Source organism: Phyllobates terribilis, unplaced genomic scaffold, assembly GCF_046119375.1.
Source record: "Phyllobates terribilis strain yellow unplaced genomic scaffold, ASM4611937v1 Scaffold_3__8_contigs__length_932513732, whole genome shotgun sequence".
Lineage (NCBI taxonomy): Eukaryota > Metazoa > Chordata > Amphibia > Anura > Dendrobatidae > Phyllobates > Phyllobates terribilis.
The window spans coordinates 205687798-205710539 of NW_027362763.1; the positions used below are offsets into that span (position 1 = coordinate 205687798).

At 43.9% G+C, this 22742-nt stretch overlaps 1 protein-coding gene across 2 annotated transcripts in view; it reads left to right on the forward strand.

The window, feature by feature from the left end:
• Window positions 1-22742, forward strand: part of MYO7B (myosin VIIB) — a 255392-nt gene that overhangs the window by 211887 nt on the left and 20763 nt on the right. For both annotated transcript variants that reach the window (XM_073674582.1, XM_073674581.1), the window contains exons 45-47: window positions 4824-4940; window positions 5926-6009; window positions 9029-9148. In XM_073674582.1, coding sequence (XP_073530683.1) covers window positions 4824-4940; window positions 5926-6009; window positions 9029-9148 — 321 coding nt within the window. The remainder of the gene's footprint in view (window positions 1-4823; window positions 4941-5925; window positions 6010-9028; window positions 9149-22742) is intronic.

A 22742-nucleotide genomic window follows, 5' to 3' on the forward strand; every position in this document is an offset into this window, starting at 1 on the left:
CAAGCGATCATCTGTAAGAAATACGAGAATTGTAAAATGGTAATGAAAATGAACAAGCGCCAACCAACGTATATATCATTGCCTATATTGTAGGTTGTCGATCGTTGTGGGCAGTTTGTTGACCAGTGTAATAGGACCCATATTTACATGGTTTCCAAGAAAGAGAATATTCTAAGTGACCATCACCTTTGTCTTATTTCTATACATTTGTAATAGTGTACATTCACAAATAACACATTTGCTGCAGAAATGTTTGCAACTGAAAATCATTTCAATCTGTTTTAATGGGGTTGTTTCTATGCCATGTAAAAGGTCTTCATCAAACCGTGTTCAGCTAAATGTGACAGTCACAGAACTGTCTGCAACAAATCTGACACGTTTTAATTCACCCATACTGGTAAGCAGTAACTTTGGTATTCAGAGAGTTCAGTGGCCAAGAGCATAATGCTAGCCATCGGGTGCATTTGTCAAGGATTTTGAACCATTTTTTTGTTGTGAAAATGACTTTTTCCTATTTCATGCTGCTCTCGCCACTTTTAAAGTGGGTATACTGTCATCTTGAAGTGGTTAGCAATGCAAATAAGATCTAAGTCAGATTTATGAATTGTGACTTTTTAACCCCTTAACCCCCGAGGGTGGTTTGCACGTTAATGACCAGGCCAATTTTTACAATTCTGACCACTGTCATTTTATGAGGTAATTACTCTGGAACGCTTCAACGGATCCCCCTGATTCTGAGATTGTTTTTTCGTGACATATTGTACTTCATGATTGTAGTAAAATTTCTTCGATATCACTTGCGTTTATTTGTGAAAAAAAACGGAAATTTGGTGAAAATTTTGAAAATTTTGCAATTTTCAAACTTTGAATTTTTATGCCCTTAAATCAGAGAGATATGTCGCACAAAATAGTTAATAAATAACATTTCCCACATGTTTACTTTACATCTGCACAATTTTTGAACCAAAATTTTTTTTTGTTAGGGAGCTAAAAGGGTTAAAAGTTGACCAGCGATTTCTCATTTTTCAACAAAATTTACAAAACCATTTTTTTAGGGACCACATCACATTTGAAGTCACTTTGAGAGGTCTTTATGACAGAAAATACCCAAAAGTGACACCATTCTAAAAACTGCACCCCTCAAGGTGCTCAAAACCACATTCAAGAACTTTATTAACCCTTCAGGTGCTTCACAGGAATTTTTGGAATGTGGAAGAAAAAAATGAACATTTAACTTTTTTCACAAAAATGTTACTTTACACCCAATTTTTTTTATTTTCACAGGGGTAACAAGAAAAAATGGACCCCAAAATTTGTTGTGCAATTTCCCCTGGGCACGTAGATACCCCATATGTGGGGAAAAAACACTGTTTGGGCGCACGGCAGGGCTCGGAAGGGAAGGAGCGCCATTTGACTTTTTGATTGTAAAATTTGCTTGAATAATTAGCGGGCGCCATGTTGCATTTGGAGAGCCCCTGATGTGCCTAAACATTGAAGCTCCCTCACAAGTGACCCCATTTTGGAAACTAGACCCCCCAAGGCACCTATCTAGATGCATAGTGAGCACTTGGAACCCCCAGGTGCTTCACAAATTGATTCGTAAAAATGAAAAAGTGTTTTTTTTTTCACTTTTTCATTTTTACGAATCAATTTGTGAAGCACCTGGGGGTTCCAAGTGCTCACTATGCATCTAGATAGGTGCCTTGGGGGGTCTAGTTTCCAAAATGGGGTCACTTGTGGGGGAGCTCCAATGTTTGGGCACACAGTGACTCTCCAAATGCAACATGGTGTCCGCTAACAAATTGAATGGAAAATCGGCTCAAATTGTTAGTGGTCACTATGCATCTAGATAGGTGCCTTAATTTTGAAAAAAATCCCAACCCCATCACAACCCTAACCCCAAACCCAGCCCTAACCCTAGCCCAACCCTAACCCGAGAGTTTATTTTTTACGCCGTTCCTCGTGCGGTATAAGTGATTAGACGACTTTATTCTTCGGGTCGGTGCGATTACAGTGATACCAGAATCATATGGGGTTTTTATGACTGACAGCTGTCACACACTAAAAGAAGCATTTTTTGTAAAATCTAGTTTTTGCATCGCCATATTTTGAGAGCTATAATTTTTCCAGATTTTGGCAGACAGTCATGTGGCGGCTTGTTTTTTGCGGGATGAGTTGACTTGTTATTGGTGCCATTTTCAGGCACGTGACATTTTTTGATCGCTTTCTATTCCGATTTTTGGGAGGCAGAATAAACAAAAACCAACAATTCAGGAATGGGTTTTTTTTTTTTTTTTTTATTCTGTTCCGCGTGTGGTAAAATTGATAAGGCAGCTTTATTCTTCGGGTCAGTACGTTTACAGCGGTACCACATTTATATCGTTTTTCTATGTTTTGCACTTTTACATAATAAAAGCAATTTTATATAAAAAATTATTTTTTAGCATAGCTTTATTCTGAGAGCTATAACTTTTTTATTTTTCGGCTAATCGAGCTGTATGGCAGCTTGTTTTTTGCGGGACGAGATGACGTTTTCATCGGTACCATTTTTATTTATATTCGTCTTTTTGATCGCGTGTTATTCCATTTTTTGTTTGGCGGTATGATGATAAAGCATTGTTTTTTGCTTCGGTTTTTTTTTTTTTTTTTACCGTGTTCACTGAAGGGGTTAACTAGTAGGACAGTTTTATAGGTCAGGTTGTTCCGGACGCGGCGATACCAAATATGTGTACTTTTATTGTTTTTTTGGGGTTTTTTTTAGAATAATATTTATTGATGGGTACATTATATTTTTATTTTTGGTGGATTATTTTTTTTATTTTTTTTTAATATTTTTACAATTTTTTTTTTATTTTTTTTTCACTTTCTAACAGTTTTTACACTTTTTTACTCTGTCCCACTCTGGGACTTTCACTTTTTTTATTCTGATCGCCTGCATGGCACAGGAATGCAGCACCATCCCTGTGCCATGCAGGCTGTCAGCGCTGGACAGGGAGAAGATAGTTTGGAGATGCACTGCGCATGTCCAAACAATCTTCCTGTTGTCTGGTGACCCGGATGTTGTCATGACAACATCGGGTCGTCATGGCAACATCCTGGAAGCCACGGCAGACAGCGCTGGAGGCCGGAAGAGGAGGTGAGTTTCTGCGATCACCTCCCCTTGCCACCGCAATGCTGCAATCGACTTCGATCGTAGCATTGCGGGGGTTAATGTGCTGGGAGCGGTGCGGGACCGCTCCCTGCACATAGTACCGGGTGTCAGCTGTGACAATCAGCTGACACCCGGCGGCGATCGCGTCCGCACAGCCTGTGTGCGCGCACGATCGCGATGACGTACTAATACGGGTCTGGCTCTTAAGTCCCAGGGCACAGACGCGTATTAGTATGTCTAATGTTGTTAAGGGGTTAAAAAGCAATACGGATTTTTTTTTTCTGGCAGAATTGTGTTCCTGTATATTGAAGACTAGATGGTGGCCCGATTCTAACGCATCGGGTATTCTAGAATATGTATGCGGCTGACCGGGCGCAATCAGCAGAGCGTTGTTTAAATTTGGCGCCAAAATCGCTGATTGATCGCGGCCTGCAACCGCGACCAATCAGCAAAACGGTGTTTAAATTTGGTGGCAATATCGGTGATTGGTCGCGGGTGGCGGCCGCGACCAATCAGCGAACTGTGTTAGTGAGGACCGGAGAGCTTGTTTAAATTTGGCCCTAAAATCGCTGATTAGTCGCGACCGCGACCAATCAGCAAAACGGTGTTTAAATTTGCTGCCAATATCGCTGATTGGTCGCGGCCGGCGGTCGCGACCAATCAGCAGAGCGCGGTTTAAATTTGGCGCCAATAATGCTGATTGGTTGCGGCCGGCGACCGCGACCAATCAGCAGAGCGGTATTTAAATTTGGCGCCAATAATGCTGATTGGTCGCGGCCGGCGGTCGCGACCAATCAGCAGAGCGGTGTTTAAGTTTTGCGGTAATGTCGCTGATTGGTCGCGGCCGGCGGTCGCGACCAATCAGCAGAGCGGTGTTTACATTTGGCTCCAATATCGCAGATTGGTCGCGGCTGGCGGCCGGCGACCATGACCAATCATCAAAGCGTTGTTTAAATTTGGCGCCAATAATGCTGATTGGTCGCGGCCGGCGACCGCGACCAATCAGCAGAGCGTTGTTTAAATTTGCTGCCAATCTGGCTGATTGGTTGCAGTTGGCCGGCGGCCGCGACCAATTAGCAGAGCGGTGTTTAAATTTTGCGCCAATCTCGCTGATTGGTCGCGGGTAGCGGCCGCGACCAATTAGCAGAACGGTGTTTAAATTTTGCGCCAAGATCTCTCCTGCCGCGACCAATCAGCGTCGTATTAGTTAGGACCGGGCAGCGGCGCTGCTTGTGCGGCTACTTCCGCTGCGAGAAGCCGGGAGATGAGTGGCTGCTCGCAGCAGAAGTATCCCGACCGGCGGCGCCGCTCCCCGGTCCTCCGTTCACACTTGCTGTCGGGAGATCAGCGGGCCAAGCTGCTGATCTCCCGACGTCAGCCGCATGGAGGTCAGCGGCGCCGCCTGTCGGGGTACTTGTGCTGCCAGCACCTCGGAGATGAGCGGCTAGCGCCGGTCATCTCCCTGCTGCATCGCCGCTGACCTCCGTCCGGCAGATGAGCCGCTAACGGCCGCCATCTTTTTCTGAAATCCTGCGTCGCTGGTTGGCCGCGGCCGGACCAATCAGCGACGCGGAATTTCCTGGACAGACAGACAGACAGAAAGACAGACGGGATAAGACGATTATATATATAGATGTGACACACTGAAAATGTATTTTTTTTTCTTTTGTAGAACATAATAGCTTCTTACAATAAACATGAGAAGAAAACTGTGGAAGAAGCTAAGATTGCATTTCTGAAGCATATTAGCAGATGGCCAACATTTGGCTCTGCATTCTTCGAGGTCAAGGTGAGTGGAGTGTACACACATGTGAGAAGTAGTGGTAATTGGTCGATTACCAGCAGAATGACCATTTCCAGGAGAGGCATCAAAAATGTGTTTCATACTCTTCTTGCCCTGATTTATCAAATCGATTTACGCCAGAATTCTAGAGTAAATCGATTTGAAAAGTTGCAAAATGTTTGTACCACAGGGAGTTGTTAAAAAATGTTGCGACTTTTGGTGTTTTTCACACCAGTTTCACCCAGCTGCACCAAACTGGTTGAAGTTGGAACGTGACAGGGACGTATCAGGGTCCCTCACAGGGTGTTTTTTACTGGCGTAAGATTAGTGGCGAGGCGCACGGAGGCATGCGTTCTAGTCAGACACTCTGACTCCAGTATGCCGGGTCTTGATGGGGGGGGGGGGTCGTGCTGGAGTCAGATACTCCTGAGTCATTAAGAGGCACACACCTCCAGCGTGTCTGGAAAGTGGCGTTTACCTCACCGCTAATTTTGCTCCAGTTAGGGGCTAGAGTTAGATTTCTGGCATAAGGTACACTACAGCTCTTAATGAATTAGATGCCCCTGTAACGCTCCAGCTCTGCCCATTTTGGTATAGCTGAGCAAAATTGGACTGAAAATGCCAAAAGTTGCAAAATTTTTGTGCAGCCTCGAATTGCACAAAAATTTAGCGATTTATCGACATGTTTCACTGCAGAAATACTCCAGAATTCTGGCAAAAATACTTTGATGTATCAGGGCCTATGAGACTATGAGTTATTCATTTTTTTCTTTAGAGAAAGTTGTATTGCTTTAAACACATTGAAATTAATGTTTTTTTGGATTGTCTGTATCTTATAGTGTTGCATAGTTCAGTGTATATTATTTTATACATTTCTATGCAGTGTAATGTATATACTTTATCATATATTTATCATATTATTATTACTACATCTGTTGTAAGAAAAGCACAATTTTTTGGTTCCATTTGGTAATATAGCTTTACCTTACAGCAATCATCTGATCCTTCATTGCCTGATATTGTACTCATTGCAATAAACAAGCATGGGGTATCCTTATTTCATCCCAAGACTAAGGTAAGAAATGTAGGCTTCCAGGAAACTAATGATCCTCTAATTATTCCTGCATCTAGAAGCCAATTCAGGCACGCAGGAGTGTGGAGTTGAAAATGTAACCTCTGCATCGTCCTATGGCTGTCCACATCCACCCTGCACCTATCCAGCAAGATAATACATCCTAAGTTAGAAAACTTTCTTCATACTTATAGAGGACCTGAAAACATGCTAGGAGTGCTATGTTGCAGCATCAGTGGTTGCCATGCTGAGCTGCACCTCAGGAGGGACCACCTATAGATGTTGCCATGACATGGCAATAGGCTTATGCATTTTGATCAAAATGTTAAATGGTTATTCCCCAAAAAGCAAGCTATCCCCTATCCTCTGGATAGGGGTTAACTTGCTCATTGCTGGGGGTCCTAGTACTTTGTCTCCCGGGCAGTCAACAATTTATCCCTAATAGCTTGCTGATTGCTAGGGTTCCGACCGGCTGGGCCCCAGCAATCCTGAAATCCAGACTCTGGATCTCCAAGTATGTCACTCTGCAGCACTGTCTTGAATGGAATGACAGTACACATCCTTGACCTTCATTCACTGTCTATAGTACTGCCAGAAATAGCCAAGTACAAGGCTCAACTTTCTCCAGCAGTCAAATTGACACAAAATTGAGCAGAGGTCGAGCATGTGTGCACCTGTGCTCTATTCAAGATGGGGCTGCAGAGCCACAGGGTTCTAGAGCACTGACCTCGGGACTGCTGCAGCAGATTGGCCACCAGTGATCAGTGAGCTGTCCCCTGTCCTATAGTTTTATTTTTTATTTTTTTTTGAGGGGGGGTTGGGAATAACTTTTTAATTAAAAATGCCATATTTGAATTTGTAAATCTGCTTAGCAGCAGTAGATTAAAGGGCTTGTCTACTATTCGGAAACCCCTTCTCAATCTCTATGTTTCTCCTTCCCCCTATAACAATAACACCTATACTCACCTCCTGTGCCATTCCAGCGGTGTCAAAACTTTCTCACCCAGGGATCACATGACATAGCAATTTCACGCGATCCCAGCAACAAATCAGCGGCCACTTAATTCTCCCCACCTTTGGACAAATCACATACATTCGTAAGAAGTGAGAGAGCAACATCTCTGACTGGATGCATGTGATTTGTCCGAAGGAGAGGAGAATGAAGTCATTGCTCATTAGCCGTAGAAATCACATCACATAACAATCTCACGTGATTCCCGGGAGAGCCAATGCCGACCCCACTGGAATGGAGTGGTGCGGAGTACAGCTGCAGGGCCGGCGTCAGCACCCGGCGCACCCGGGCAAATGCCGGGGCCCTGAGCAGGCAGAGGGGCCCACTGGCGGTCGCGCACCCCGCTGAGCTATGGGTGGAGGAGAGCGGTGTCAGCGCCCGCCCTTCTCCGCCGCTTGCTCAGGGCCCCGGCAGCTGGATACTTACCTCTCCCCGTGCCTCCGCAGATCAGCTGTCTTCCTGCTCTGCGCTCCCTGTGACGTCTCAGGTCAGAGGGTACGGTGACGTCTTTACACCGCGCACTCCCCTGAGCCGTCACAGGGAGCGCTGAGCGGGAAGACGCTGACAACGCTGGAGTTCGGACCCGAGCAGCGGGCAGCAGGTAGCAGGTGAGGAGAAGGGAGGTGAGTATTTGATTTTTTTTTTTAATGTATGGAGGCATGGGGCAGTATAAAGAGAAGGGGGGGGCATCCTTCATGGGGCATTATAAAGAGAGGGGGGTACATCCTGCATGGGGCATTATAAAGAGGGGGGGTGACATCCTGCATGGGGCATTATAAGGTGGGGAACAGCCTGCATGGGGCATTATAAAGGGGGGGGGCAGCCTGCATAGTGCATTATGTGGGGGGAAAAGCCTGCATGGAGCATTATAAGGCGGGGGAGGGGGCAGCCTGTATGGGGCATTATGTGGGGGGAACAGCCTGCATGGAGCATTATGTGGGGGGTAACAGCCTGCATGGAGCATTAAAAGGGGGGGGCTGTATGGGGCATTATGTGGGGGGTAACAGCCTGCATGAAGCATTATAAGGGGGGGACAGCCTGTATGGGGCATTATGTGGGGGTTAACAGCCTGCATGCAGCATTATATGGGGGCCAGTATCCTGTATGGAGCGTTATATGGGGGCCAGTATCCTGTATGGAGTTTTATAAGGGGACCAGTATCCTGTATGGAGCGTTATATGGGGGCCAGTATCCTGTATGGAGCTTTATAAGGGGACCAGTATCCTGTATGGAGCGTTATATGGGGGCCAGTATTCCGTATGGAGCCTTATATGGGGGCCAGTATTCCGTATGGGGCCTTATATGGGGGCCTGTATTCCGTATGGAGCCTTATATGGGGGCCAGTATTCCGTATGGAGACTTATATGGGGGCCAGTATTCCGTATGGAGCCTTATATGGGGGCCAGTATTCTGTATGGAGCCTTATATGGGGGCCAGTATTCCGTATGGAGCCTTATATGGGGGCCAGTATTCCGTATGGGGCCTTATATGGGGGCCAGTATTCCGTATGAAGCTTATATGGGGGCCAGTATTCCGTATGGGGCCTTATATGGGGGCCAGTATTCTGTGTGGAGCGATTCACCGGTTTCTGAGCTATTGTGGAATTTACAATAGATATCACTCATGTAATGTAAGAAGTGAAATCTTTGCATTGTACTATATATATATATATATATATATATATATATATATATATATATATATATATATATTCTCCGCCGTATCTCTGCATCATGAATCGTGGTATGTGTTAAAGGGGCCCACTGAGACTCTTTCGCCCGGTGCCCAGAAAAACCTGGAGCCGGCCCTGTACAGCTGTTATTATTTCACAAGGGGAAACATAGGGATTGAGAAGGGGTTGTCCAAGTAGTGGACAACCCCTTTAGTGTATAACATGTATACATATTCATATATACAGTAAAACATTTGAAAAAGGATATATATTTTTACAGTTTTTATGGAGCACTGTTAAGGCTTATAGTTGACAATTCTGTTTTTCTGTTCACATAGGAGTTGCTTGTTAACCATCCACTAAATAAAATTTCTCGCTGGAACAGCGGAAATACATATTTTCAGATGACAACTGGGAACCTGGTACGAGATAACAAGATCCTATGTGAGACTTCATTGGTAAGTGCCATGTCTGTGTGAACTGCATATAATAATAATAACCTTCATGTTGACAAAGATTCACCCAAAAGTTTAAAACAATTACAGGAAGGGTCTCAAGCGGCATACAGCCATAACAGGGAGGAGGACTTTAAATTGGTGGCAAACAAGCCATTGGACAATGAAAGGTACAATGCATGCTGAGAAGTGAGGGAAAGCAAGTTCCTGCACCAATAGTGCTGTCAAAATGCTACTGAAATAGTTATCCACTCAAAAGGAGTAAATAGCATGTTACAAAGCATGAGAATTGGGACAGTTTCTGGACATATTCGGAATTGTAACATGTTCCAACTTGTTATGAGGATTGAGGGCAATAAGACCATTCTTTTCAACATCTTTTTTTTTATGTTGAAGATGATCATCTAAATCTAAGATTATAGTATAAAGGACTTATCATTGAACATGGTTTATGATTTGTTGATCAACGTGTTCTGCATAAAAAATTGTGTTAAATACTGCTGGAGTCTAGGGTTAATCTTCATCTTTCACCCCGCTGCCAATTTAAATGTTTGCACTTTCATTTTTTCCTACTTTTCATATAAGTGTCATAACTTTTTATTTATTCATTAACATAGCTGTATGAAGGCTTGGTTTTTTTTCAGGACAAATTGTACTTTTGATTGACACTGTTGATTTGACTATACAATGTACTGGATAATGCAAAAAAATTGCAAAGAAAAGTACGCTGAAATTGCAAAGAAAAAACACAATTCTGCCTTTTATTTTGGGGTTTTTACAACATTTGTTGTGCCTTGAAAATGGACATTACTGCAATACCAAACTTGTGTAGTATGTTTGTTATTTTAATGATAAAGAGAAATTCAGAAAGTTGTAAAACAAAAAATAAAATAAATTGGTTACTGTTGCCATTTTTGAAACCCATAACTTTTTTTTATTTGTTTAATTTGTTGAATTTTTGCATGGTAAACTGATGTTTTTATCAATGCCATTTTGATTTACCTGCAATGTTTTGATTATTTTTTATTGCATTTTTGGGAAGTGCAGCAGCTGAAAAACAGTGATGGCATTTTGATATTTTCTTTTGCTTTACTGCTTTTACCGTATGGGTTAACTTAAGGCGATATTCAATATGTTTGCTTTTAATTTTTTAATGTCTTTATTTTTCAAAGGTGAGTGAATTACAATTTTATGTGTTTTTTTTACTTTTTCCTTTATTTTCAGTCCCCCTGGGGGACTTCAACCTGCAATTGTCTAATTATTGTTCTATATACTGCAATACATTGACACAGTGTGTGTTGAAGGCAATGGAAGCCAGAAACTGCATGTCTGAAATGTCAGAGATTGAAAGTGTATTTAAGGGGTTAACAGCAGTGATTGTAGCTCAGCACCAATGGCTACTGTTACATTCAGATGCCTTCTGTATAATACAGCTGGCATCTGCCTGATATGTTGCGGGCACAGGGATGTACATGTACGCTACATATCAGGAAGTGGATAAACAGTACAAGCCCAGAATATTTTAACCCATTAATGAGCAGGCACATTTTTTAACCACACATGCAGTTGTAAGAGCATTTTTTTATCATTTTGTATTATTCCGGTATTCAAATAATTTTTGCTTCTTTTTTTTCGTGATTCATGTGGCCTAATTTTTATAGTTATTTCCTATTTTTTTGCTGATATCAGAAAAAAATTGTAAAGAAAAAAAAAAAGAGGAAACATGTTTTTCACATATTTCTACTTTTTCTAGTAAAATACATTGTGAATTGTTTTCCCTTTTCTAAAAAAATAATTTTCATACATAGAATGGTGGGGCTAGAACCAGCAATTTTAACTGCAGTGGTTTTTTTTGTGTTTTTTTTTAACTTTGCTTTCAGGAAGTTTGATATTAGAAGTTTGGTAGTAAACTATCTGCATTCTCTACATGGAGTCCATACATGTCTGACAGCCAGCTTACCTCTATTGCCGCTGCACAATCTCTGTGGAAGTTCTTCGGGGGGGTGTCAATGTGCTCAGAGATTACTGACATGCCCTGAATACTTATTGACTACTTTGCATGTAGCCTCAAAACCATACCTCTAGTTTGAATAGTAAGATGGTCCTGACAGACTCACTTTAAAGGTACGCTCACACTGGTGTATAACACGGTTTAGTGTTACCCCATGTTTTATCGGGTAGCAGTCAGCCCAATGTAATTCTATGGGACAGCGTAGATCTGCGATTATTTTCTCATGCCAATCCGGCATGAGAAAACAATCGCAGTATGCTATGAGTGGCTCAGATATTTGGATCACGTGCACCCATGCAAGTCTGTGGGTGTGTGAAACAGTGGACTGCACTCAGATGCCATTCGAGTGCAGTCCGATGTACGCTCACAGAGACAATCGAGAAGATGAGGAAATTACGTTCTCCATCTTCTCTGCACATGTGCTGCGTTTCTCTCATATGAGAGATTCGTATCACACTGAGATGACACTCGGATCACACTCTGACTGAGTTTGAGCTGAGTGTCATTAGCATAATGGGCCCCATTCTCCCGCATGAGAGAATATTCGTCAGTGTGAGCGAGCCCATAAGAGACCCTTTCAGCAGATTTTCCCAATATACACTAAAGCCACCACCATTAACTCCTGTTGTGCCACAGCAATCCAGTAGTCCAGCAATCTGTACCTAAGACCCCTTACTCCCCCTGCATATCCAAAAACTATCTGTTATAATTCTGCTGCGCCGTATACCGATTGGCTCAGACTGGTCCTTTGGGCTTGTTGGTCTTTGCCCAGCACCTCCTCTAACCCTGCAATTTAATCCTCCTGCCTTTTATTGATGTGGATGACCCATCCTACTTCATCCACACAGAGCTTCAAATCTTGTGCCTGTGCAGTTGAAACTACTAAGGGCTGAGCAAAGTCCTGCACAAGTAATAGCAAAGTGCACCTACGCAGACCTGTGTTATAACTGCGCAGGCCCAGCGCTGTGTAGATGGCATAGGACGCGTCATCCACATCAATCAAGGCAGTAGGGTGTGATTGCGGGACATAACATTGTTATGGCACATGAGCCCTGCAGCCAATCAGCAGCTGCTGAACTCTCACTTCCTTCAGATGTAGCTGATATTCAAAGGAAGTCAGAGAGCAGCAGCAGCTCCCACTTCTTCAAGGTCACTTTCATCTGAGGATGTGAGAGTGAAGCGGCCGCTGATTGACTGCAGGGCTCATGTGGCATAACAATGTCATGCGAGCCACTGGGAAACCAGGCACCAGTGTCCCTGCAATGGCACTGGCACCGGAGGTGGGTATAGGCTGTTTTTATTTTACAGTGGCTTGTGAAAGTATTTACCCCCTTGCCATTTTTCATGTTTTGCTACCTCACAACCTGGAATTTTACATTTTTTTAGGGTTTACATCAGTTCATGTAAAGAACATGCCTACACAACATTTGATTTGCTTTTGATTGTGAGGCAAACAACAAATAGGACAAAATAATTGAAAACTTCAATATGAATAACTATTCACCCCCCCTAAAGTCAGTACTTTTGTGCCAATTACAGCTGCAAACAGGCTTGGACTGGCACATAGGAGAACAGGAGAATCCTCCGGTGGGCCCCTGTACAAGAGTGGGCCCCCACTCTCTTATATGAGCAGTACTTGGCACAATATACTTTACTCACTATGTACAGACAAAGGCAGCATCTTATTAATTTAACAATCTACCCAGTTCATTGTTATATACATTTGTGATTGAGGATAATGTCACATTTGAATGTAGCTGGACAGTGGGGCCCTGGAGTTGGTTACTGGTGGGCCCTTAGCTCCCCAATCCAACACAGCTTGTGTCTCTTGAATGCAGCGGCTCTGTGTTCCGGTCTTCAGTCTTCAATCAGGTAGTTTGTTGTGTAGGATATATACTGTTTCAGTGCCCTGCCCCATCACAGAGATCGGCCCCAGTAACACTTGTAAGGTAACTTGGGACAGGAGCTGACATTATGATACCACAATGGGTGGAGATATATGTGGTCTGCCGTCTGTAAATGGTCCCCTACTTGTGGAATATTGAGGGTAGTAATGATCACGCCCATCATTGTAACTGTGTAAAAAAAAAAAGTCTAGACAAAATATCTCACATGATACTTTTATTTTCTTTCTTTTTATTTTTTATTAGAATAGCAATAAGCAACATTGTAATAAAAATATTACTGGCCCTTTAAGAAATTAAACTATGATCACAATGACTCTCAGGCCCCATAGAGACCACAGAACTGGTTGTGGTCACTGAGGACCGGCTGAGAGACACTGGACCCAAAGATCCAGAGGAAGGCGAAGAAACCCCCCGGAGAGTTCTGCCTCAGAGGGGGAAAAAATTCCTTCCTGACCCCAGTTGTGGCGATCGGATATTTCCCTGGATCACGTCTGTCCTGCTGCATATTGCTGTATATCTGCATGTATTATAAGCTCAGGAGAGCCGACGTTGAAATTAAAAGATAAATATACCCTGCTCAAGAGGAGCTAACAATCTAATATACAGTATACAGGCTGCTACTGAAGGCATGCAGGAAAAATGCACACCCTGTCCTAGGAGCTTACAATCTAATTTACAATATACAGGCTGCTCCGGAGGGCATGCAGAATAATGTACACCCTGTCCTAGGACCTTACAATGTAATATATAATATACAGACTGCTCCTGAGAGCATGCAGAATAATGCACACCCTGTCCTAGGAGCTTACAATCTAATATACAATATACAGACTGTTCCTGAGGGCATACAGAATAATGCACACCCTGTCCTAGGAGATTACAATCTAATATACAATATACAGACTGCTCCTGAGGGCATGCAGAATAATGTACACCCTGTCCTAGGAGCTTTCAAGCTAATATACAATATACAGGCTGCTCCTGAGAGCATGCAGAATAATGCACACCCTGTCCTAGGAGCTTACAATCTAATATACAATATACAGGCTGCTCCTGAGGGCATACAGAATAATGTACACCCTGTCCTAGGAGCTTACAATCTAATATATAATATACAGGCTGCTCCTGAGGGCATGCAGAATAATGTACACCCTGTCCTAGGAGCTTACAATTTAATATATAATATACAGGCTGCTCCTGAGGGCATGCAGAATAATGTACACCCTGTCCTAGGAGCTTACAATCTAACATACAATATACAGGCTGCTCCTTAGGGCATGCAGAATAATGTAAACCCTGCCCCCAGCAGCTTACAATTTAATATACAATATCCGAATGTAGGTTACCGGGGGGTGACTGCGGTGGAGCAGGGTCACAGGAGGCAGTGTCGCTGCTTCAGGAGGCCGGTGTCAGCGGGCCCTGGGCTCTCATAACATGTCAGCACCAGTGAGCAGAGTCGCCTTTTCCCATTGATTGCCCTGCAGTGGGCTTTGGGAAAATGGGCGCTGAAGGAGGCACATGCATCTCCCGAGATCTCAGTCTGCGCATGCGCCGCCTCCAGTGGCCATTTTCCCAAAGCCCACTGCAGGGCAATCAGTAGGAAAGGGGATTCTGCTCACCAGCGCTAACATCTTATGAGAGCCCAGGGCCTGCCTCACTCATGCCGCCACCGGCCCCCTGAAGCAGCGGCCCTGCCTCCTGTGGCCCTACAATCTAATATATAATATACAGGCTGCTCCTGAGGGCATGCAGAATAATGTACACCCTGTCCTAGGAGCTTACAATCTAATATACAATATACAGGCTGCTCCTGAGGGCATGCAGAATAATGTACACCCTGTCCTAGGAGCTTACAATCTAATATACAATATACAGGCTGCTCCTGAGAGCACACAGAATAATGTACACCCTGTCCTAGGAGCTTACAATCTAATATATAATATACAGACTGCTCCTGAGGGCATGTAGAATAATACACACCCTGTCCTAGGAGCTTACAATCTAATATACAATATACAGACTGCTCCTGAGGGCATGCAGAATAATGTACACCCTGTCCTAGGAGCTTACAATCTAATATACAATATACAGGCTGCTCCTCAGGGCATACAGAATAATGTACACCCTGTGCTAGGAGCTTACAATCTAATATATAATATACAGGCTGCTCCTGAGGGCATGCAGAATAATGTACACCCTGTCCTAGGAGCTTACAATCTAATATACAATATACAGGCTGCTCCTGAGGGCATGCAGAATAATGTACACCCTGTCCTAGGAGCTTACAATCTAATATACAATATACAGGCTGCTCCTGAGAGCATACAGAATAATGTACACCCTTTCACAGGAGCTTACAATCTAGTATACAATATACAGGCTGCTCCTGTGGGCATGCAGAATAATGCACACCCTGCTCCTAGGAGCTTACAATCTAATATACAATATATAGACTGCTCCTGAGAGCATACAGAATAATGTACACCCTGTCCTAGGAGCTTACAATCTAATATATAATATACAGACTGCTTCTGAGGGCATGCAGAATAATGTACACCCTGTCCAAGGAGCTTACAACCTAGTATACAATATACAGGCTGCTCCTGAGAGCATACAGAATAATGTATACCCTGTCCTAGGAGCTTGCAATCTAATATATAATATACAGGCTGCTCCTGAGGGCATACAGAATAATGTATACCCTGTCCTAGGAGCTTACAATCTAATATACAATATATAGTCTGCTCCTGAGAGCATACAGAATAATCTACACCCTGTCCTAGGAGCTTACAATCTAATATATAATATACAGGCTGCTCCTGAGGGCATGCAGAATAATGTACACCCTGTCCTAGGATCTTACAATCTAATATAAAATATACAAACTGCTCCTGAGGGCATGCAGAATAATGCACACCCTGTCCTAGGAGCTTACAATCTAATATACAATATACAGGCTGCTCCTTAGGGCATGCAGAATAATGTAAACCCTGCCCCTTGCAGCTTACAATTTAATATACAATATCCGAATGTAGGTTACCGGGGGGTGGCTGCGATGGAGCAGGGTCACAGGAGGCAGTGTCGCTGTTTCAGGCGGCCAGTGTCAGCGGGCCCTGGGCTCTCATAAGATGTCAGCACCACTGAGCAGAGTCCCCTTTTCCCATTGATTGCCCTGCAGTGGGCTTTGGGAAAATGGACGCTGGAGGAGGCACATGCATCTCCCGAGAGCTCAGTCTGCGCATGCGCTGCCTCCAGTGGCCATTTTGCCAAAGCCCACTGCAGGGCAGTCAGTAGGAAAGGGGACTCTGCTCACCGGCGCCAACATCTTATGAGAGCCCAGGGCCTGCCTCACTCCTGCCGCCACAGGCCCCCTGAAGCAGCGGCCCTGCCTCCTGTGGCCCTACAATCTAATATATAATATAAAGGCTGCTCCTGAGGGCATGCAGAATAATGTACACCCTGTCCTAGGAGCTTACAATCTAATATACAATATACAGGCTGCTCCTGAGGGCATGCAGAATAATGTACACCCTGTCCTAGGAGCTTACAATCTAATATACAATATAGAGGCTGCTCCTGAGAGCATACAGAATAATGTACACCCTGTCCTAGGAGCTTACAATCTAATATATAATATACAGACTGCTCCTGAGGGCATGCAGAATAATACACACCCTGTCCTAGGAGCTTACAATCTAATATACAATATACAGACTGCTCCTGAGAGCATGCAGAATAATGTACACCCTGTGCTAGGAGCTTACAATCTAATATATAATATACAGGCTGCTCCTGAGGGCATGCAGAATAATGCACACCCTGCTCATAGGAGCTTACAATCTAATATACAATATATACACTGCTCCTGAGAGCATACAGAATAATGTACATCCTGTCCTAGGAGCTTACAATCTAATATATAATATACAGACTGCTCCTGAGGGCATGCAGAATAATGTACACCCTGTCCTAGGAGCTTACAACCTAATATACAATATACAGGCTGCTCCTGAGAGCATACAGAATAATGTATTCCCTGTCCTAGGAGCATACAATCTAATATATAATATACAGGCTGCTCCTGAGGGCATACAGAATAATCTACACCCTGTCCTAGGATCTTACAATCTAATATATAATATACAAACTGCTCCTGAGGGCATGCAGAATAATGTACACCCTGTCCTAGGAGCTTACAATCTAATATATAATATACAGGCTGCTCCTGAGGGCATGCAGAATAATGTAAACCCTGCCCCCAGCAGCTTATAATTTAATATACAATATCCGAATGTAGGCTATCGGGGGGTGGCTGCGGTGGAGCAGGGTCACAGGAGGCAGTGTCGCTGCTTCAGGAGGCCGGTGTCAGCGGGCCCTGGGCTCTCATAAGATGTCAGCACCACTGAGCAGAGTCCCCTTTTCCCATTGATTGCCCTGCAGTGGGCTTTGGGAAAATGGACGCTGGAGGAGGCACATGCATCTCCCGAGATCTCAGTCTGCGCATGCGCCGCCTCCAGTGGCCATTTTCCCAAAGCCCACTGCAGGGCAATCAGTAAGAAAGGGGACTCTGCTCACCGGCGCCAACATCTTATGAGAGCCCAGGGCCTGCCACACTCCTGCCACCACCGGCCCCCTGAAGCAGCGGCCCTGCCTCCTGTGGCCCTACAATCTAATATATAATATACAGGCTGTTCCTAAGGGCATGCAGAATAATGTACACCCTGTCCTCGGAGCTTACAATCTAATATACAATATACAGGCTGCTCCTGAGAGCATACAGAATAATGTACACCCTGTCCTAGGAGCTTAAAATCTAATATATAATATACAGGCTGCTCCTGAGGGCATGCAGAATAATGTACACCCTATCTTAGGAGCTTACAATCTAATATACAATATACAGACTGCTCCTAAGGGCATGCAGAATAATGTACACCCTGTCCTAGGAGCTTACAATCTAATATACAATATTCAGGCTGATCCTGAGAGCATGCAGAATAATGCACACCCTGTCCTAGTAGCTTACAATCTAATATACAATATACAGACTGCTCCTGAGGGTATGCAGAATAATGTACACCCTGTCCTAGGAGCTTACAATCTAATATACAATATACAGACTGCTCCTGAGGGCATGCAGAATAATGTACACCCTGTCCTAGGAGCTTACAATCTAATATATAATATACAGGCTGCTCCTGAGGGCATGCAGAATAATGTAAACCCTGCCCCCAGCAGCTTATAATTTAATATACAATATCCGAATGTAGGCTACCGGGGGGTGGCTGCGGTGGAGCAGGGTCACAGGAGGCAGTGTTGCTGCTTCAGGAGGCCGGTGTCAGCGGGCCCTGGGCTCTCATAAGATGTCAGCACCACTGAGCAGAGTCCCCTTTTCCCATTCATTGCCCTGCAGTGGGCTTTGGGAAAATGGACGCTGGAGGAGGCACATGCATCTCCCGAGATCTCAGTCTGCGCATGCGCCGCCTCCAGTGGCCATTTTCCCAAAGCCCACAGCAGGGCAATCAGTAAGAAAGGGGAATCTGCTCACCGGCGCCAACATCTTATGAGAGCCCAGGGCCTGCCACACTCCTGCCACCACCGGCCCCCTGAAGCAGCGGCCCTGCCTCCTGCGGCCCTACAATCTAATATATAATATACAGGCTGCTCCTAAGGGCATGCAGAATAATGTACACCCTGTCCTCGGAGCTTACAATCTAATATACAATATACAGGCTGCTCCTGAGAGCATACAGAATAATGTACACCCTGTCCTAGGAGCTTAAAATCTAATATATAATATACAGGCTGTTCCTGAGGGCATGCAGAATAATGTACACCCTGTCTTAGGAGCTTACAATCTAATATACAATATACAGGCTGCTCCTAAGGGCATGCAGAATAATGTATACCCTGTCCTAGGAGCTAACAATCTAATATACAATATTCAGGCTGATCCTGAGAGCATGCAGAATAATGCACACCCTGTCCTAGGAGCTTACAATCTAATATACAATATACAGACTGCTCCTGAGGGTATGCAGAATAATGTACACCCTGTCCTAGGAGCTTACAATCTAATATACAATATGCATGCTGCTCCTGAGGTCATACAGAATAATGTACACCCTGTGCTAGGAGCTTACAATTTAATATATATTATACAGGCTGCTCCTGAGGGCATGCAGAATAATGTACACCCTGTCCTAGGAGCTTACAATTGAATATATATTATACAGGCTGCTCCTGAGGGCATGCAGAATAATGTACTCCCTGTCCTAGGAGCTTACAATCTAATATACAATATACAGGCTGCTCCTGAGGGCATACAGAATAATGGACATCATGTCCTAGGAGCTTACAATCTAATATATAATATACAGGCTGCTCCTGAGGGCATGCAGAATAATGTACACCCTGTCCTTGGAGCTTACAATCTAATATACAATATACAGGCTGCTCCTGAGAGCATACAGAATAATGTACACCCTGTCCTAGGAGCTTACAATCTAATATATAATATACAGGCTGCTCCTGAGGGCATGCAGAATAATGTACAACCTGTCCTAGGAGCTTCCAATCTAATATACGATATACAGGTTGCTCCTGAGAGCATGCAGAATAATGTACACCCTGTCCTAGGAGCTTACAATCTAATATGCAATCTACAGGCTGCTGCTGAGAGCATACAGAATAATGTACACCCTGTCCTAGGAGCTTACAATCTAATATACAATATACAGACTGCTCCTGAGGGCATGCAGTATAATGTACACCCTGTCCTAGGAGCTTACAATCTAATATACAATATACAGGCTGCTCCTGAGAGCATACAGAATAATGTACACCCTGTCCTAGGAGCTTACAATCTAATATATAATATACAGGCTGCTCCTGAGGGCATGCAGGATAATGTACACCCTGTCCTAGGAGCTTACAATCTAATATACAATATACAGGCTGCTTCTGTGGGCATGCAGAATAATGCACACCCTGCTCCTAGGAGCTTACAATCTAATATATAATATACAAGCTGCTCCTGAGAGCATGCAGAATAATGTACACCCTGTCCTAGGAGCTTACAATCTAATATATAATATACAGGCTGCTCCTGAGGGCATGCAGAATAATGTACACCCTGTCCTAGGAGCTTACAATCTAATATACAACATACAGGCTGCTCCTGAAAGCATACAGAATAATGTACACCCTGTCCTAAGAACTTACAATCTAATATATAATATACAGACTGCTCCTGAGAGCATACAGAATAATGCACACCCTGTCCTAGGAGCTTACAATCTAATATACAATATACAGGCTGCTCCTGAGGGCATGCAGAATAATGCACAATCTGTCCTAGGAGCTTACAATTTAAAATATAATATACAGGCTGCTCCTGAAGGCATGCAGAATAATTTACACCCTGTCCTAGCAGCTTACAATCTAATATACAATATACAGGCTGCTCCTGAGGGCATGCAGAATAATGTACACCCTGTCCTAGGAGCTTACAATCTAATATACAATATACAGGCTGCTCCTGAGAGCATACAGAATAATGTACACCCTGTCCTAGGAGCTTACAATCAAATATATAATATACAGGCTGCTCCTGAGGCCATGCAGAATAATGTACAACCTGTCCTAGGAGCTTACAATCTAATAAATAATATACAGGCTGCTCCTGAGAGCATACAGAATAATGTACACCCTGTCCTAGGAGCTTACAATCTAATATATAATATACAGGCTGCTCCTGAAGGCATGCAGAATAATGTACACCCTGTCCTAGGAGCTTACAATCTAATATACAATATACAGGCTGCTCCTGTGGGCATGCAGAATAATGCACACCCTGCTCCTAGGAGCTTACAATCTAATATATAATATACAAGCTGCTCCTGAGAGCATGCAGAATAATGTACACCGTGTCCTCGGAGCTTACAATCTAATATATAATATACAGGCTGCTCCTGAGGGCATGCAGAATAATGTACACCCTGTCCTAGTAGCTTACAATCTAATATACAATATACAGGCTGGTCCTGAGGGCATGCAGAATAATGTACACCCAGTCCTAGGAGCTTACAATCTAATATACAATCTACAGGCTGCTCCTGAGAGCATACAGAATAATGTACACCCTGTCCTAGGAGCTTACGATCTAATATATAATATACAGTCTGCTCCTGTGGGCATGCAGAATAATGCACACCCCGCTCCTATGAGCTTACCACCTAATATACAATATACAGGTTGCTCCTGAGAGCATACAGAATAATGTACACCCTGTCCTAGGAGCTTACAATCTAATATACAATATACAGGCTGCTCCTGAGGGCATGCAGAATAATGCAAACCCTGCTCCTAGGAGCTTACAATCTAATATACAATATATAGACTGCTCCTGAGAGCATACAGAATAATGTACACCCTGTCCTAGGAGCTTACAATCTAATATATAATATACAGACTGCTCCTGAGGGCATGCAGAATAATGTACACCCTGTCCAAGGAGCTTACAACCTAATATACAATATACAGAATAATGTATACCCTGTCCTAGGAGCATACAATCTAATTTATAATATACAGGCTGCTCCTGAGGGCATACAGAATAATGTATACCCTGTCCTAGGAGCTTGCAATCTAATATACAATATATGGACTGCTCCTGAGAGCATACAGAATAATCTACACCTTGTCCTAGGAGCTTACAATCTAATATATAATATACAGGTTGCTCCTGAGGGCATGCAGAATAATGTACACCCTGCTCCTAGGAGCTTACAATCTAACATATAATATACAGGCTGCTCCTGAGGGCATGCAGAATAATGTACACCCTGTCCTAGGAGCTTACAATCTAATATACAGTATACAGGCTGCTCCTTAGGGCATGCAGAATAATGTAAACCCTGTCCCCAGCAGCTTACAATTTAATATACAATATCCGAATGTAGGTTACCAGGGGGTGGCTGCGGTGGAGCAGGGTCACAGGAGGCAGTGTCGCTGCTTCAGGAGGCCGGTGTCAGCGGGCCCTGGGCTCTCATAACATGTCAGCACCAGTGAGCAGAGTCCCATTTTCCCATTGATTGCCCTGCAGTGGGCTTTGGGAAAATGGACGCTGAAGGAGGCACATGCATCTCCCTAGATCTCAGTCTGCGCATGCGCCGCCTCCAGTGGCCATTTTCCCAAAGCCCATTGCAGGGCAATCAGTAGGAAAGGGGACTCTGCTCACCAGCGCTAACATCTTATGAGAGCCCAGGGCCTGCCTCACTCCTGCCGCCACCGGCCCCCTAAAGCAGCGGCCCTGCCTCCTGTGGCCCTACAATCTAATATATAATATACAGGCTGCTCCTGAGGGCATGCAGAATAATGTACACCCTGTGCTAGGAGCTTACAATCTAATATACAATATACAGGCTGCTCCTGAGGGCATGCAGAATAATGTACACCCTGTCCTAGGAGCTTACAATCTAATATATAATATACAGACTGCTCCTGAGAGCATACAGAATAATGTACACCCTGTCCTAGGAGCTTACAATCTAATATACAATATACAGGCTGCTCCTGAGAGCATACAGAATAATGTACACCCTGTCCTAGGAGCTTACAATCTAATATATAATATACAGACTGCTCCTGAGGGCATGCAGAATAATACACACCCTGT